The sequence below is a fragment of the Phaenicophaeus curvirostris genome, chromosome 12 (genome assembly GCF_032191515.1).
Source record: "Phaenicophaeus curvirostris isolate KB17595 chromosome 12, BPBGC_Pcur_1.0, whole genome shotgun sequence".
Classification (NCBI taxonomy): domain Eukaryota; kingdom Metazoa; phylum Chordata; class Aves; order Cuculiformes; family Cuculidae; genus Phaenicophaeus; species Phaenicophaeus curvirostris.
In genome coordinates, this window is record NC_091403.1 from 1701937 (window position 1) to 1720886 (window position 18950).

General features: G+C 39.3%; 1 protein-coding gene across 9 annotated transcripts in view; it reads right to left on the reverse strand.

The window, feature by feature from the left end:
• Positions 1–18950, reverse strand: part of TRPM1 (transient receptor potential cation channel subfamily M member 1) — a 78777-nt gene that overhangs the window by 56073 nt on the left and 3754 nt on the right. For 5 of the 9 annotated variants that reach the window (XM_069866455.1, XM_069866453.1, XM_069866454.1 and 2 more), the window contains exon 1: positions 11529–11879. In XM_069866455.1, coding sequence (XP_069722556.1) covers positions 11529–11651 — 123 coding nt within the window. In that variant the 5' untranslated portion in view covers positions 11652–11879. Of the gene's footprint in view, positions 1–11528; positions 11881–14677; positions 14786–18950 lie in introns of those variants that run through there. The other 4 variants (XM_069866452.1, XM_069866450.1, XM_069866448.1 and 1 more) reach the window with 2 other exon arrangements.

Consider the following 18950-nt stretch of genomic DNA (forward strand, 5'->3'; position numbering starts at 1 on the left):
AAATTCTACACTTGAAGAACCCACTAGTGTATGCCATCTTCACACAAAGGTCATTGGTATTTTAAACCGGTAGCTTAAAAACCCAGCTTCACTTGCTACTGACTTAAGACTCCTGAAACAGGAACATTTTTTACTTGCTAAACTAAATCAAGAACATTTCTTTAAACTCCCTTTCTGGTAAAGGGTCATTTGAGCAATGCCTGTTTGCTCAGTCTCATCAACATAGTTTGGTTAAAGATGAAGTTTGCTACTGAACAAGAACAAATCCTCCAAAACAGGGAGAAAGAGAGGTAGGATTTATTTAGACAAGGACATTAAAAACAAAAAAAAAAAGTGTGCCGAAGCCACTTGGCATGAAAAACATACCAGCTGTACTTCACTAATCCCTGGCTGATCCTTGGAAAGAATCACAAATCCACTCAACCAGCAGGCTGAGTGCCATTTTATTGGCAAGAATTGAGAACAAAATGGAATCAAATACATGCTTATAATACTGGCTATTAAAATTTTTGCTTAGGTCTGACAAAGTATGTATTAAGGACTCTCTGCTTAATTCAGCCACAGAAAATGAAAAAGTAAAAACAGAGAAACTAAATGTAGGAATTTTCTAGAAAACCATTTCATTATTGTGGCTTCATCGCTGCAAGACAAAATTCAGAACCCACTGAATCGGCCCCGAGTGCTGCACTTTGGAGCTGTTTCAATGAGAGCCAAGAATTGAACATGTCACTATGAAAACCCAGATGTATTTCTTTCTGTTCATGGCTGAAGCACACTGCCAGAATAAACATGGAGTAATCTGTACAATCAATGTCTGTGCTACACCCATACCTGCCGAAAGCTACAGGATTTCACTGATACCTGTTTTAGCAGGTGTGGTGTGGTGGTTTTCTGCTGGGCGGAGGTTGGGTTTGTCCTTTTCTTACAGCAGTATTTACTGCCAGCAGAAGATGTCAAATCCACACCTTTACAACTCCCCTACAACTTTCTCACATCTCTTGGTCTGAGTTATATCATATTCCACAGCTTCATGCATGCAGTGTAGCTTTTGTACCCGCTCAGTACAAAACTTCGGCAAACAAAACAGTCAAAAGACTAAACCCATCATTAGTTGTTTTGCTAACGGGCTTTTATATTAAACACATCTCAAATGTCAAAGCAAGTTTAGCGTTAGAAATTACATAAGTTGGAAAAAAATACAGATATCATTAAACAGAGCAATCTTGAGCTGTTTCAGAGTTAAAATAGATAATATTATAGAAAAGCCATTATTCTCATATTTATGATCCTGTGATCAATATGTGAGTGTCTCTCAGTACCAGGGATATGGAGGGGAGGGGAGGAGAGAGGGAGCATGAGAAATGAGAAAAGAAAAGGTAACACAGCCTTTGCTTTCAAGGTTCTTTGTCCACAGTCATGATAAAATAGCTCTGTGAGGACCGTTCAATTGAAAATTAATTGCTGTGGTAATGTAAAGATACATCTTATCTCATAATTAACGTATGAGGATTAAATTGAACTATTTGCTTAATCCTTATTATAAGGTATATTCAGAAAAAGATCCATGATTTTCATTGTATTATCAAGGGGAAGAGAGGGATTTTACTGTATCTTGGTGAAAGAACTCTTCTTGTCATATCTGTCTTGTGCAACAATTAATTGGTCCTTATTGTGACTCACTACTAGGGAAAATAAGAATTTCAGTGCAAGACTTCATAGCGAGGTCCTTTCTGTGTAGCATAGCTCTATCTAGTGGTTGATTAATCCAAGTACATCTGGCTAAATCACAAACCTGAATGCCTAGGAAGGTCTTAGAAAGGTGATACTTTCTTACTCTGATCTACTGTCATCCAGCTTTTGTGAGTCAAGAAATACACCAGGAAAGCTAAATCCTATCTTTACATACATTGATGAACTTGATTTCATGGAGAGCTTTCCTTGTAACGAACAGTTTTTCCAACACAATTTGCAAGAAAAAACCTGCTACACATTCCAGCAAAATTAAAACAGCAATGTGAAAGCACTGCAGTCAGTGAAAATAAGTTATTTGGGCTGAATATAGCCAACACCAAGATCTAATGTGCGATTTTAAATACTGCTTAAGGCTAAGCCCACAAAATAGTTGTATGAAATGATTTGAATGCTATATAACTTTTTCCTAGAAAGCCTGGAAATCACCTCTCCTTTAGAACAATGAGTATGCATGAACTGTCGATACTCCTGGCACTGGGATTAGATAATTCTGATCACTGAAAGCATCAACTGTAAACAGTCTTTCTCATTCCAGCTGCATCTTTACACATTGTTCCAGAGAGCAACTTGAACATAGGTTCATTATTTTGAGCACAGGAATTAAACTGGTTTACAGCACAGTTTTCATGTCCTTTCCAACTCATGTTTTATCTAGCATTTCTGCAACAATGACACAAATGACACAGAAAAGCTTTACCACCTATACTTTCATTGTGAATTACTCAAAGTTGCTCTAAATTGACCTGTCTCCTAGCAAAACAGTAAACCACAGTCGATGTTTTGTGTGCCTGTGCATAGAAAACAAAAGCACTTATCTGTTTCAACACTTTGAAGAGCAGCAATGGGGAGTTTGATACTGACACACACAAACTAGTGAACACATAACATTAGTACAACATTTTACTTAGCAAGGTGACAACTATTTGAAAATCAAAGCAAAATGATTGGACCAGGCTGAATACATTCTCCAATCTTCATTCCATTAAAATTTCACAGCTTCTGTTCTCCTTTCGGAGAAAAAAATCAAGACGACAGCCAAATTAACTGACTTGCCCTTGTTCTTGAGTCAAGCCTAGTTTGCTAACAAACTGGGCCCGTAAGATTAACAGAGGTTAGCGTGGACCATTTCGTATCATTTTCTACAGAATAAAGTACGTAACTGCTCAGCTTTCTAAATGCTTGGGTTTCCAAATGCTCAGTCAGGTGCCTGACCGCAAGTCCCTAGCATCCATTCAGATGCAGGGTGTATGGAAGTCCTCCCAGGACTCGTGTCCCACGAGCCTAGGATTTTGAAGTCCTCTGTTCAAATTTAGGCCTGACAAATACAAACAAAAACGTCTGATGCATTTCTGGGAACGAGAAGAATAAGGGTTTTGTAAGGAAGGCTCAACTGTCAAGTGAAATTACAGCCACATACCAAAACCAGGTATCAAATTCAATAGCAAAATTAAAAGATTATCAACTTGGGATACTAAGTATCAGGTTAAAGAAACCTTACCCAAACATAAAAGACTTTTCCAGAACCAACGAGCTCAATCTGGCTTCCATGCTTTCACGCAACTTGCAGCTAAGGTGTAGAAACTCGTTGGTGAAGGATGCTGTGGAGTCTAAAAGGCAACATCATTTCACATAAACCCCCTCCAATACTGCCTCTGGTCCAGACAATCCCAACATTAAGTACCACTGGGCAGGAATAAACTCTGAGGGAGAATAACTACATCTTCCCTGGTTCCTACAGCACTCTCTGGGCTGTGCTGTTACAGCGCTGAGTGACACAGATTTCTGGTCTGACCCAGCTCTGCTGGTCTTATATTCTCATGCCTTGCTTCTGAATTTAATAGGACATTAAACAGAAAAAAAGCTTGTCAGCTCATGAGCAGTATGAGCCGTTCCCACCTGGATTTTCAATCTTAAGTTTTATGAGCAAATTCATCTCCATAACTGAAAAAATATTTGGGGGACTCAAACTTTAATAAAACCTAGGTAAAATATTAAGTGATTAAGATGAAATTTCAAAACAGCACCCCCAGGGCTAAGGGCACTGATCCAGCTAATCACATGCTGATTAAATCTTTTTAAAAGCTTTGGAATTTACCCTCCCCTCTTCAGTTCCAAACCGACAAAGATTTTGCTTTTGTAAAAATATAAAATAATAATCACTCTCAACAATGCAGAACTGGACAAAGATATTTACTACTTAACACGAACACCAAGACAGAAACCTAATGCTTTCCTCCTCACCTGTCAGTCTCCGCAAAACACATTACTAAATAAACCAACATAGAAGTTAATGATTTGCTGATGATTTGTATTAGGAATAGTCTTGGACACCGTGTATAAGAAATAAGAGAGGAGAAGAACCGAAGAAAAACCGAAGAACTTATTTCCCCTTTATTTTTTTGCAAAAAATAAATATCCTTTGACAGAACAATTGGGAAAGAGGGAAATCAAAATCAACTAGGAAATCTGTAAATAGAAAAACCATTTCAATGTCTTTTCTGTTAAAAACATTATAAACAGTACATTTAGTAGAGCTTAGTAACCGCTGCTTGCTTTGCACTGGTGGAGGCTTAAGCCATTCAGCTATTAATCACATGAAAGCAGATATTAAGGAATATTAATCCATACCAGCTGTTATATCTTTTACTATGCTATTATTAGAGATTAATCTTTATGGAACAAGGCTGCTTTTCCATGCCATTTCCAAGAGGACATCATACAAGCTGATATTGGTTTACAACTCATCTTCATAAAGGTGCTGAAGAAAGCAGATGATGGCTACGTGTTGAAATTACATTCAACGTCATCCTTTGAATCTAAGTCAATTACGTTCAGAAAAGAAACCGTTACTATAATCAGTTGATTAGTTAATTTTTTATTGTGACTCTTAAAAAAAAATGCTTATAGCCTACTGTTTACATCAAAAGAAAAAGGATACTTTTTCATACTGTGTTCTCTTATAGAAAGGTCAAGGCTGTGTAACTTCCTATCTTCAGTATCAGGGAACGTATCCAGCTAAAAACACCTAATAAGATCTGGTTGATGGAGCCTTAATGAGGAATATTTCAGATTGTAACAGAATTTTATCAAAATAGAATCATCACTCAGCACTGTATTTTCTAATGAAGTATAAAGACCCTGTTATGTAAGCCAGGTTTTAGAGGAACAATTGCTTTTACCGGCCTTGCAGAATCCAGAACCTGTCAGATCACATATTGGTGGAATACTATTAAAATCACAAAAAAGGATCACACTGTTCCAAAAAAGTAAAATTACTGGCAGAAAAGGCCAGCATTATTTATTAAAGATTATGAGATTACCATTAAAATTAAGCTTCTAGTCAGTTTCTTGACTTTTGGATGAGACTGTATCAGCTGCACAAGGGATATCAGTTGTCATAGTTACAGAAAATCTACATTCTCTGTACTTGCAGTCTCCTAGTTTTGTTAAATGCAACATTCTTCTCTAATTATGTCACAATTCTTCATCAGTGTACCTTTGGTTTTCACCCAGCTGGACCTTAAGTTGATTACCCATGTACTAGCTTCATAACAGAAGATTTCCCATTCCACCCTGCTAATACCTCTCTACGGGACTTCTCCCGTCTCCAAATACATGGATACGTGGCCAGCCCTAGAATGACACTTCTGCTGCTTTATGCCAATAATTTACCTGCTAATAACTGGCAAAAGTACGCGGCAGACAGAGGTATTCACAAGACAAAAGATATGTACATATTAGGAGGTAAAAACGGTGTCCAAACGTAAGCCTTTAAGCAGTTTATCTCGTTGCTTGCTTTTTATCTAAATTAACAGGGTTGGGGTTTTTTTTTCTTGTTTCTTTCCTTCCCCCCACCCCGAGCTAGCTCTGAAATCACAAAGTATAATATATGAGAACAATCAGCCATTTGTACAGTTAATTAGGAGTCAGAGAGTTAGCCACTTTTATCACAGATACGAATCTATGTAATATCCTTCCCTTCAGCCTTTACACAGCTCTGCCACCCAGCTGTGAAAGGCTGTTGTGGTGAATCCTTGTGCTATATACACTGTGAATGGACTTCAACAACCCTCAATTACAGTTCTCTTTAATTCATGTATTAGCAAATGACTTTGAAAAACACCTCTTCTTGAGTAACCCGAATCAGTTTAAAATTTTGGACAGTATTCCCTCAATTTTCCTGAAATCCTGGAAAATCAATAAAAATAGGAGTAAAATGTGCTCTTGCACCTTCTCAACACGTGGAAGTCTGCTGTTTTCCAAGCTGCATTATAGGAACGAATTGCTTTCTTCTACATGCTCTTTGCTGCTGCTGCTGCTGATTTCCCCTTTTACTGCTTGGTTGCCTCTCGTATATTCTGACTCTTCATTTCCAGTCCTTTGGATGGCCAAGGTTTGGCTTATTTTTCATTTTTCAAAGTGAGTATCTTCATTGCAGGCATCTCCACCAAGACAAAATTGCTGTCTGAGGAGGGTGTGCATGATTAATCCCTACATCAAAGATTAGTTAATTGGAGGCTGGAAGCAGGGGATGTAGGGTTGGAGAACACTATATCAGTTTTTAGGGGGAGTGGGAGGGAAAGTTAATTTTAAGCAGTTCCAGTTTTTCTAATTTTTCCATTACTGTAGAACTCAGAAGTGGCACTAGAAAGTGGGACAAAATCAAAAACTCTTTTCTGTGAAGTGGACAAGGCACGTAGCAGAAAGGGCAACAGGGAAAGCAAGGTGCCCAAGTTCATAAAGTAGAGTGGATGGCACAGCTAGCAACAAAACACTGAATTTCATCTGCTTATCCGATCCACCACATGACCTATGAAATGGCTCTCAGTTGATGCTTTCTGAGTCTCTTTACTCTGCATTTCAATATTTTTTTTTCATTTTACTGTTTTTCACTTAAGTTTTAAGGACTGACTAAATTAAAAGAATCTTCATTGCTTGTGGTAGATTCTACAAATACAGTCTGAAATTAAAGGCACCAGGAAGGTTCTGCTCATTAAGACAACAGTTGATTCTCCAAATTTAGGAGAGGAAAGCAAGAAGTACCCCAATCTATATCTGTTGCTGAAAGATCAACTAACCTATGAATACTCTCGCTACGCAAGAAACTGTTGTTCCTATTTTTTTAGCCACACTTCTATTTTCTAGGCAATCATTTGGAGCGTGGTACCACTTACAGTCACATTCTTTATGCCTCCTGCTACTGTAAAATCCTCATCTGCCTCAGAAGTGCTCCTATACAACTACTTGTTGCCCTCTGTGTTTGAAAGTCAGAGAGAGCATCGCAGTATTCACGAGCATTTGCTTCGGCTTTTAACAGGCAGTCATCCTTGACAGGTTCCTTCTATAAAACTATATTCAAAGTGAAAGTTGCTCAAGGCCTTCTGCTCTGATTTTTTCTATGCAGAAGTGCATAAGGCTTCAGCAGAGCGATGCTAGTGAGCAGGAACTGGCAAGAGATGCAGCATGAAGCAAGCATCCACAGCAGATGTTTTTGTATGAGACTAGGAGTGATTTGTGCTGGGAAATAGGCAGTGAAGCACAGTTAGGAAAGACAGATGCACGCGAATCCTATAGTCGTCAGGAGTGAATATGAACAGCTGGACAGAATAGCATCAAATTCCTGAAGTTAAAAACATTATTCTGTAATTTAAAAGGTGACTCTGGCATTCAGTACATGACATGAGTTCTGGGGAAGAATTTCATTTTCTCCATGTCTGCTGCAGTGCCAGTCACGGTTCCATCATTATCACAGGCTCCAGTCAAGCATTAGTGAAAATTTTAAATATATCAGCCCTTAAACCTGAAGGCTTTGCTCATGTGCAATATGAAAAAGCACAGTTCTCCTGCTGTTCCCTTTATCAGCTCGTATAACCCCTGCAATCATAAGCTGTGAAGCTGCATTGGCTCAGCAGTTTAATCTGTACAAAACCCCTTGCTCCTTCTAGCTCTAGCCTCTTGTAACAGGTTATTAAGATGCTGCATTTCAGAGCAGCACCTCTGTATACATTATTCATATGCTGTTCAAATTAAAAAAGGGGATGCAAGGTGTTAGGTGTGCACACAACTTCTGTGCTGGACACCAGCGCAAGCTTACCACGACACTTGCAACTCATCATACATGCACTTATCTTGCTGGACAGTCTGCAGGTGCTGGGAGTTGTGGGGTTTACGTAGCATTTGCCCAGACATACAGATGTTTGTGATACATGCACGTCCCTTGTAAGTAACGGCTATCATCAGTTTTTAAAATTTGCCAAACTTTTGAGCTCAAACGGGCAAAGAATATAAAAAAGCTGCCACAAAGCCCATGACATCCTGACTGCTGGAAGCCATCATGACATAGCATATGTACATAGGCAGCATTTTTGTTAGTGCTACACGGGGCTTTAACAGCTATGCAGTGCAGTGCATGGAATCTCTGATTCCATGCCTCCAGCCTATCTTGAACAGTGAGCCTCTGTGCCTTTGTGGTAACCTTTCCTTCGTGCTACGGATAACATATTATTCACCGTATGCACGAACCATCTGCTCCTCTTGGATGTCTGCAGTGTGTTGACTTGTAGAGAGGGGCTTAGTGCGATGCTGCATGCCTAGCTCTGCTGGGTGACTCATACCTGCAGAATATAGACCCAACTCCTTGTGAACACAGAGATTCCTAAAAGCTATTCCTTACAATATCTGTCTTTAGAAGATACTTACAGGCTGTCAAGAGAAAATGTCACAGAAGTGCCGAGCAGAACCGTTTAGTCTTGTATTGCAAATTGCATAAATCCTCTACTACACTGATATTTCTTTGGATGGTGTGTCACAGCAAAACAAAAGCCTTATAATTCATTTGGCCAATAATGCATCCTGCTAAAAGTGTTAAAGGATTTATTTCCAGTTTCTATTCAGATCAGACTGTCTAACACATACTCTATTACAAACTGTTTTTCACCATGCTCTTTATCCAGATTGTTGAAGGACATTAGGATACCAAATCAACATTAAACTGATTCAGTGTTGATTCCACAAGACAGCTCAGGAAAAGGCAGTTCCTTCTAAAAGAGCAAATACAAGCAAAAAGGATTTGTCAAAATTGGAAAAATGTATATGCTCAAGTATAACAGTTTTCCGTATCTTTTAAGAACGCTGCTACTGCACTGATTCTGCTGTGGTTGTCACACATCATTCTATTTTGACAGTCCCTTTCATGAAACAGAAGAGTTCAGGTTGTGCCGCTGCCTCTAAGTTTGGGAGCCTGTACCAGACCACAAGCTGCTAAGTACAGCTTTTGTTTGTTCAAGGAGAGGCAACTGATAAGCTGTTGACCTGTTCTCCAGGCACAAATCTGCCTCTACTTTTCTTTAGGGCAATGAAAGTCTATTTGTGATGACATTTTGATTATTGCCTTGATATTTTTTGAGCTTTAAGGATGACACAGAAGCTGCTCTGCTGTACTTACAGAAAAACAGATTATGATATCTAAGTTATTTTCTTACTTCCATCACCCAACTGACTCCCCAAACTGGAAAAACAGTGTTGTCTCTTGAGCCAGCAGGACAACAGCTTAAATGTCTGCACGAAGAGAATATCTTAATCACAGCAGAAATATTTTGGGAAAAAAAAAATTGAAACTTCAAAAGGGATGTGTATGAAAGTGATTTCACTATTAATGGTGAAATCATAACTGTAACATTAACTAGTTGTAGATAACTGTTCCAAATGAACCCATAAACTAATCTTTTATAAGAGATGGCAATTTGATGGAAATCACAGCTTCTGGACAAATAGTTTAGGAGCAGAAAGTAACCTCTGTTTTCCTTGTTCAAAGTTCAGTATTACCAAGCACACAAAACATGCCGTGCAGGAGTAACAACTGCAGCTAACTTCAGGGGATTTTACACTAATATTTAAGCTTCATTAACAAATGATTATACAGATCAAAAAAGTGACTTCAAGGGAGACAAAATCAGTTTTCTGTCTAAGAGAGAAATTCTCTCTTATCTAAGAGAATGTATTCATCCTTTCCTCTCTTTTCTCTGGTTTGTCTGATCATTTACAAAAACACAGGACAAGTTATTGGCTTTACTCTGAAGCTCTAATAATCTTTCCACCTTTGCAATCCATGAAAGCTTTTCTAATGAATCACTGGGTAATATTGTATTACCTTAAAAAATACACGTATTTAAAAAGATCCAATATACTTTTATAACAGTGCTGTTTGATTGTCAAAGTTGTCTAATGTATTTAGATAAAACAGTCTTCACAATATTTTATAAACATTCTAAAAAAGTTATTTTTTTAGCTATTACTATCATATCTTGCACCACATTTGACAGCCAGGAAGAAGATAGCGATGTGAGCAATAGAGCAATTAAAAATATATTAGTGTCTCTATAAAAGCTTTAAAATGAGCATCTGGAAGGCTTGTAGGGAGTATATCCTTACACAGATAATCAGAGAGTTTAAAATCATGGAAGAATTAGAGGCAAACAGAAATAACACGTAGAGAAGAGGTGTTCCAATAAAATGGTTTTCTCTCCAGAGGAACAGAAAATGAGTCACAGCAAGTACATCTTAAAGACATTTAGATCAAGTCAATGGAGGCAGTAAGCAGAGATGAAAGGCTTGTTTAGTACTACAAAAGTAATTTGAAGTAATTCCCATTAGTGGGAATGACAGACTATCGATGGACAGCCAGATAAGCTGCCTCCTTTTTTAATAAACTGAGATGTTTACAAGAAACAAAAGCAAGAGGCAGATATTTAAATGTGTGCACACCCATGCACGGTCCTTTTCACAAACACTATGGGTTTCACATTTCATTTACAGCATTCTCTGTTGAGGTAGAGGACAATGCCCATAATTACAGTGCAGGTAGCAATGGGTGTTCTTGTAAAACTGCTCAGAAAGTAAAACATCATCTTCCCCTAGAGCGTTGCTGTCAAAATCAGGGGAATACATGGAAAGGCAGCAGAGCAGAGCACTGAGCAGAGATACTTGGCTACTTTAATTACCCTTGCTGTTCAGCATTACCACAGTAAAAATCAGGAGACAAAATCATGGACCATGACCACACACTGTTACACATTCCTCAGAAAGAAAGTCCGTGACAGTGGACGTAGGGAAAAGTGATTAGAATGGTAGATGAAATTTTCATTGTAAATCTCTACGCTTAGCTACACCACATGGCCTTAACCACTTCCTGACTAGGTTTTCCAGATGTATCCAAAGCACTACACCCCTACAAAGCACACACCTTCAAGACCAGTTTCAATCCCCATTTTCAGCTGTGTCACTAGCAAAATTTTATATTCAAAACAAGACAATCTCAAGCGCCAGAGCCCTGATTTCCTGCCTCGAGATGTCCTGACTCCCAGAGGTGATCACTGTCCCCAGCCTGTATGCTGACAGCCAACCAACAATTTCTCACCACAAGTCACACTCCTGGCCTAAAAATCTATTTTAATCAACTTGAGAAATATATTACAAATAGTCATCAAAATACAACTTTGACTGTGGTCAGGAATAAATACAGCCTGGCCCTCTTCAGCGATATTTAACCCAAAGATCCTTTAGACAGTGTGCTTGGGAAAGAACTCCTATAACAGGAATAAGATTCCTTGCCAGAACGTGGCTGATGCCTCCATGACTTAAAAGAGCACAGAGGGAAAGAAAATTGTTCTCATTTATAATGTTACCAGCTATTTAAAAAAAAATAACCGGGGGTGTGGGGAAACAGTGTCTCCAGTTGCTTCCCTCAGAGCGTACCGTTTGGGTAATTGCAGACTTACCTTTTGTGATCCAGATGCTGAGCCCTTAAATGAAGTGCGTTTGAAGGAGCCACTCATCCTCCGTAAGGAACCTGCGAGCTTTCCGCCTCTTCCTTTTTTAGTCCCCTGGCCCTTACCCTCCATAAGGGACCTAGTATCCCAGCACCAAAGAAAACTCTGGTTTTAGTCATGTAGTCAGAGCAGTCTTTTCCTGAAGTCAACAACCATTAAGTTACAGCTTATATAAAGAGAGAGACAGATGAATAAACCAAAACCAAAGCCAAATAACGAGACCTCTGTTCTGACATGCACCCCGTCACAAGTGTTACCAGCCAGCGAGACAAGCAGAGAAACAAGGCAATACGCTGAGACAAACTGCTGTCCCCCTCCCTTTTCTCTGCTGACTCTATAATCAGGCTTAATGCACACAGCTTCTGCAAGCTATGGTTTTTAATGGACAGAGATTTAATAAATGGTGATTGAAGGTAAATCTACTTTAGAAGCAGCAGCCCAAAAGGTTTTTATTAGTGCAAAGCACAGGGCAGTCAGATGGAAATTATTTTGGTATCAGTAGAAAGGCACATGGAAAGAGCAGATGGTCCTCGGCAGACTCTGAGTTAGAGGCCTGGTGGAATTCTAAAGGGTATCTGCTGACAGTCAGGGGGCTCACAGAGCACCTTCAAGATCCGTGGCAGCCTGGTCCCTGGGAAGAGTAGGATGCATCCATTTCAAAGTACACAAAGGAACATACTACGCGAGACATCAGTGCCTGTCTATCCTTATAGACACCGCACCACGGAAATTTAACCTCTGCAGTCATGGAAGGATCCATGGGTCAAAGGCCCAACCACAATGTTATTTTAAAAACGTGAATAGTTTGGTTAAAGATCGCTGCAGTTGTTTCAGCCTACAGAAAATCCAGAATGGTCTAAATTGCTTTTACTGTTTGTAGTCAGCGCTATCCTACGACATCGCATCCGAGATACTTCTGGTGCCAGTTTTAGGGCAAAAAAAGAAAAGTGACAGATTTAAAGCTTTGGTCTATAGTCCACCACATCAGCTGAAATGTTTCCATTCACTTTGGTAGTCAAACTAAATATGGAAAACAGTCTTGCATAATCCGATGAACTTTATTTTCACAGACAGACTGGGGTAAAATGGGCTTATACCTCCATAAAGACTTAAATGTAAAAGGCATGTAGGATTAGGTCTTCCTTCACTTTGCATTTAATATGAGTATTAAACTAAACACAAGTTTTTTCACAGGCAATCGATCATAAAGCACTTTTTAATTTTTTTAATGGGGTGTCTTAAAAGAACATTTTCAGTCATAAAGGTATGTTGGTGTAGTTTGACATTTCTGATATGGCAAGAAAATCATGACAGTCATGTGTTTAACTAAAAAAAAAAAAATCCTACATCCCTTTAAGGGTATTCATTAATTAGGCTAATAACAGGAGCTGCTGGTATTGTACCCTGTGCTGCATAAATCTTTTCCAAAAAGGCTTATTCCAAGACAGTCAGAATCAGTCATGTTGCGCTTGCTAAAAAAACATCTAGACAAGCCTCCCCAGAAGCAAATCCATCTTCTACTCTTATTTCCTGCATAAGAGCATCAGCATATGCAACAATTGCCTGAAATCACTGCAGTGTTGCAAACTATTATGATTTTGAAGTCTTTAAACTCTTCAGAAATCCACCTGTTTTTCTGTTATTGGCAGGATAAACTTACTACTCTCCCAAACTGAAAACAAATGGAAATGTCAAAATTACTCAAGATTATTTAATCCTGTTAATCCATTCATGTACTCTCCACAAGTTGGCTAGCTTCAGCAAGACAGTTCAGTTATTTAACTTTCAAAGACCAGCCTCTCTCAAACTGTTTTTCTGTCATTGTAGTACAGAAAATCAAAAAGCTGCAGAAAATCAGCCTAACATCTCATAGTCGTGCACAATAACCTCCAAAGCAGATGACAGAGGGCTTAGTTGAAATGAGGTGGAGCAAAATAAAACTAGATAACCTTTTATAGCCGAGGTAAAGGAAAGAAGCAACACGTTTCCTGACTACTAAGGAAGTGCTTTCCATTCGAATCAGAACTTTACAGCAGTAGATTATTGTTCTTTCACTTTTGAAAGAACAATACGAAAGCAGAACTGTGGGTACAAATGCTCCTCACTTTTGAGTGTTGCATACTTCAAACTGTAAAACCAATAACATTTAACATTTGAAGAACTCCTACTGTTTGGTTATACTGGCTTCTCAGTCATCTAGTGACAGCACTGCACTTGCCTTTCCTCAGTTCCTCACACTGAACATCTTCGCCACCCACGTCTACACGTTCAGATGGTCAAGAATCACACAGATCACAGCAGAAGCACATTTTACTATAATGTCATGAACAGAAAGCTATGAAACAACTGATAGATCTCATTACTGACCAAAAGAAACCAAATGCTCCACTACAACACCACAGTCCATCATAAAGTTTATTGCTTTTTAGAAAAAAACATCACTCTCTTCCCCTGAGATTTGCATAGTTTTCTTCCCTCTTTTACCAAGAAGTAAAGAATTAGATGATAATTTTTTTCATAGAATGGTTTGGATTTGTTGATTGTTTTCCTTCTTGTTTTTTCTGAGTGCTCCTCCATTAGCGCTACAAGTACTTCAAGTTTTGTTGCACTTAAAAACAAAGATAGGAAGGGATGGAGGAAGGAAGGAACAGAGAATCTAATGACAGTAAATACAGCATTTGTCAACATAAATGCAGAATAGGCAGTGATAACTCTCCCTAGTGTGGTAAAACAACTCGGTACCAAACAGAGAGAAAAGTATTGAGATCCAGATCAGACAGACACTGAGGGATCAATAATTACACAAGCATCAAATAACTGGTTTTATCACAAGCTTGACTACGTCTTGTGCCATTCACCTTCCAAACAATTTGCCTTTCTTTTCTTTTTCAATAAAAACTATCTTTGGACACTCGATGACATTAGGTGCAAATTAAAGAGCTGTTTATACACGCTGTATCCAGGGCTATAATTCATAGCCTTATAATTAACATGAACGAGACCTAAATGATGATTAAATTTATGGAGTTATGCAGAGGAACAGAAATCAAACCAGTTAAGCAAAAAGTTCCAAATATTGGTCAGTGCTGGTTACCTACCATGAGAATGAGCACACCGTAGGCTGCTGGGGTCTGCTGTCTCCTGGGCGAAGAAAGTTGACTTCTTTTTCTGTAAACTACATATCCTCAAAGCAATGCCGTAGTAACCTAGGCAAAAGCATATTTGGATTAAAAGTGTAACAGTTTACAGAACAAAACACTGACAGCACCCAACAGGCAGGTGACATCTACAGAAAATAAATTCCATTTAGTCAATTCCACACTTCAAAAAAATCAAAGGCAGACTGTAGGCCACTTTGTGGTCTGTTTATCCATTCCAAGAATGTTTGTTACTTAGCAACTGTCACCTCTCTCCTTCTCTTGCAAGAAAAAAGCAGGTTTAAAGTGAAATTAAGCCGATCATGAGACGTGTGGACAGAAGAGAAAGGGTAAAGAAATAACCTCTGCTTGTGCCAGTGGGCTTGTAACTGGTGCTTGTGTTACCGCCCTCACATATCAGAAACAGTCTGTATTGATCACATAAACAAGAACATACACACCAGTAATCCTACTTCCATAACCCACCTAGGGAGTAGGATCTGCAGAAATCCACCAGGTCGCTTTGTCACCTCACCCTTGGGGATAGATTCAGCTTCCCCATATTCATAAAACCATAGAAATAAATACAGTTAGAATGACCTTTGAAGCTCACCTAGTCTGTCGCCCTGTTCAAAGGAGAGAAAACCTAAAAGTTGGATCAAGTGGTTGCAGGTTTTGTCCAGCTGAATGCTGAAAACCTCCAAGGACAGTGTTTCCAGCCTCTCTGGTAAACCTGCTCCAGTACTCAACCGTTACCAATTCTGAGGAACTTTTATCCTACATCCCTTTGGAATTTCCCTTGCTGCAACTTTCAGCCATTGTTTCTTCCTTCTGCACCTCTGAGAAGAATCTGGCTCCATCTTCTCTGCATTTTACTTAGGGGAAGACTGCAACTAATTCCCTCCTTAGCCTCCTCCTCTCCAGGCTGAACAATCCCAGCTTTTCCAGCCCATCTTTTCATCAGTGCTTTCAAACCCTTATCACCCTGATGGTGCCCAGCTGAGACATTTTTCAATCTCTCCTGTACCAAGGGGCTCCCCCAGTGAGGACAGTCCTCCAGATGCCATCTCATTAGTGCTAAACAGAGGGAATGAACATTTCCCTCTTCCTAACACAGCCCAATACTCAGCCCTCATCACTACAAGGGCACGCTGCTGACTCATCTTCAATTTGCTGTTCACTGGGATTCCAGGCCCTAATGCGTGGGCTTTGATTTACCTTAGTAAAATGTTATTAAATTTGTGTTGGTCGATTCCTCCAGCTTGTATGAGGAACACACACACACACCTCTCCCTGGTATTGCTGTAAATCTCCTGTGAGTGCACTCTATCTCATTTTCCAGGAACGTCAGCCCTTTATGTATCACAGCATTATAACTAGAGAGATATATTCACTATGAAAATTAAAAATGAAAAAAATGTGTCCATCTCAGCAGTTTAGAATTACTGTGCTGGATTGAAGCACAGTGGGATAACTTGGAGTCTGAATTTGAGATGGGGAGGTATGTCCTACATCCTGGTATCTTACTACAGCATCCTTAGAGACATCAAAAGAACAGCTCTACAACAGGCAGACGTGCCCTTAACCATGGGCTGAGATAGCTGAAGATTTCTTGCACAGACAGGGCTAGTTTTCAGCTGTTGAACAATTTTCCACGTAGCTCCGTGATCACTAGTACAAAAGTGGAACAGCCTGTGCTTGGAGGGGCTCAATTGTATCACAGAGCACCACTGTGAGTTGTCTTCTTGCAGCTCCGTGGCTCATTTACCCTAAGTAGCCTCTGAGGTACATTAAAGGCTGCTCGTGCAAGCAGAGAGAGCTTTTGGAGGGTTTGGAAGCATGTTGGGACACGCAGCAATTTAAAGCACAGGTAGCTTCCACCTGAGCAAGCAGGTATGTCACATTAGTAAAGGAAATAAAGAATACGTGATGCCACAGAAAGCAGTGTTGGGAGAGCATTTTTACAGCTCCCAACTTGACCGGACTGCCCATTTCCTTATCCATTAATTACACGTGTACTGTTAGTAGCAGACACGCATTACATTAGATAACGCCTTCCATGAAAAGGATAACAGACCCGTACTTTGCACATCAGTAGCATTTTCTGCTCAGGCTCTCTTTTTTTTTCTATAAGGATTAACCAGATAGCTAATAACAGAAATGAAACTCATCATTTTAAAGATAAAGAACAGTATAATTGGTTAAGGTTCAAATATTGATAAGAAACTCATTAACTTTGATTGCTTGGTTAGAGACAGTGCCTGACCTAATTCTGAAAAATGCTGAACAGGCAGCAGCTCCTGTGATGGCAAAAGGGAGCTGCCAATTTCTTCAACTCAGATTCTTTTTGCCTCAAGTGGCTTTTCAAAAACTGAAGCAGATGAAGGCATTTAAGACTATCTAAATTAATCTCAGCCTTCATTTGTGAAGATCTAGACCACCATTAATGTGTCTTTTTGAAAATTCAGGCCGCGATGGTGTATTGTATGCCACGTCCCCATGCACAGTGATGCATGTTGCCTACTGATATAATTAGAGAGCCTGTGCCATCTTACTGCTGCTCTCGAAGAGGAAAAGCTGAAAACAGCACTGTGGATCCCTTCACTACGGCATCGCATGCTCCATTTCCAACCACGCTGAAAGAGCTGGTGGCACATTTATTCAAAATGCTTCCACCACCAGACAGCCCTGCAACTGGTGACAAAAGCCCACTCTGCTCCCCGCCTGGGCAAACAAGGTCTGAGCAGCATCCGCGCTGGACTCTTGTATTCAATGTACCAAATATTGAAAGAAGGCTTCCTACTGCATTTCATCTTTCCCAAGACAGAGGAAGAAACTGCTTCTTGGGAGATAAATGACTGCTAGCAGTTCTAAAAAGGAGGTAAGGACAGACTGCCATTAGACGGTTTGTTAATGTATCAGTTCTTATTCACAGCATCAAGTTCCATTGTGAAATTCCAAATATATAATTACTGGTGCCGTATTCATTTCGTATCTTTAATGGTAAAAATACTTCTTAGCCCACCTCTTGGCAACCTGGTTGTCACTCACAAGAAACTTTTTTTAGCATCACCAGCTCCATCTGGTGGAAATTCTGCAAAATATATTTTCTTGAAGGGAAAGGGTAAGATTTTTTAACAGGTTTTTTTGTCCTCCCTTTAGAAACGTAAACATTAAAATGTCCAATATTTAATTCCTTTTATATTATAAGAAATTGTGGGAAAGGTCAAATGTTGAAATGCCCATCTTTATTTTGCAATTAATTGTCCAGAAGAGGTTTTAAAACCTCTCTGTAAGAAAAGGAATTTAATCAGCTGGTAAGGTTTCCTAAACCATTAAGCACTGGTATTGTACATAATCATGCTGGCCTTGATTGTGAACATTGCTTTTCAAATGAGAAAAATAAAATACATGAACAACTTTGGACCGGTTAGGAATAGTGGCAACTAAAACCTAGAGAAGACCTGGTAATGTGCACGTGCAATATTTTGATGTAAGGAGACAATATGACGTACGAGTTAGCTGCAAGACAAAGAAAACATAAGGTGTAGAATAGGTTTAGAAGCAAAGTAAGGAACTGAGAATCAGATAATCTCCTCCTAGCCCTCATTTGCTATGGGACCATGTGCGAGTCCCCCTGTATCTTTAATACCTTGTTTTCTCTATCTAAACAAAAGAAGCAATCATATAAACATATGCAAAGACTCTTAATTCCCTAATGTTTGTAAAATCATTTGGAGTCCTCGGACCAATGCAAGCATGGCTATTGTTTGTAAATTTTTTCCGCAAATAATCCCCACATTTTGACAAGAACATTCTCAACTGCATTGACAAACTCACAGTTCTTCACAGTAACAAGTTAAAAAATCTTATTGCTGATAATCTTTGCAGAAGAACATTGCAAAACCCATAACAACTGATTTTCTGAGGATTGCCAACAGGAGCTACCGTAATGCTCATGCTACAGAAAGACAACACCAGACGCTCTCACTCACAGGCTGCCAGGAACACCTCATCCCTTTTATTGTTGATTATGACATTAGCTCCACTTCACAGAAAATGGTAAGACATGCCAAGTTAATCATTAGAAACAAAACACTTCTTGACAGCAACAGCCTGCTACTCTACCAGCAACATCTAGACATAGCAGCCATCAGTCTGCCTTGCCCTCTTACAGTGAGAGGCAAATGAAATTTAGCTGTGACAGACTCATTACCCAGGTCTCCACCCAGAA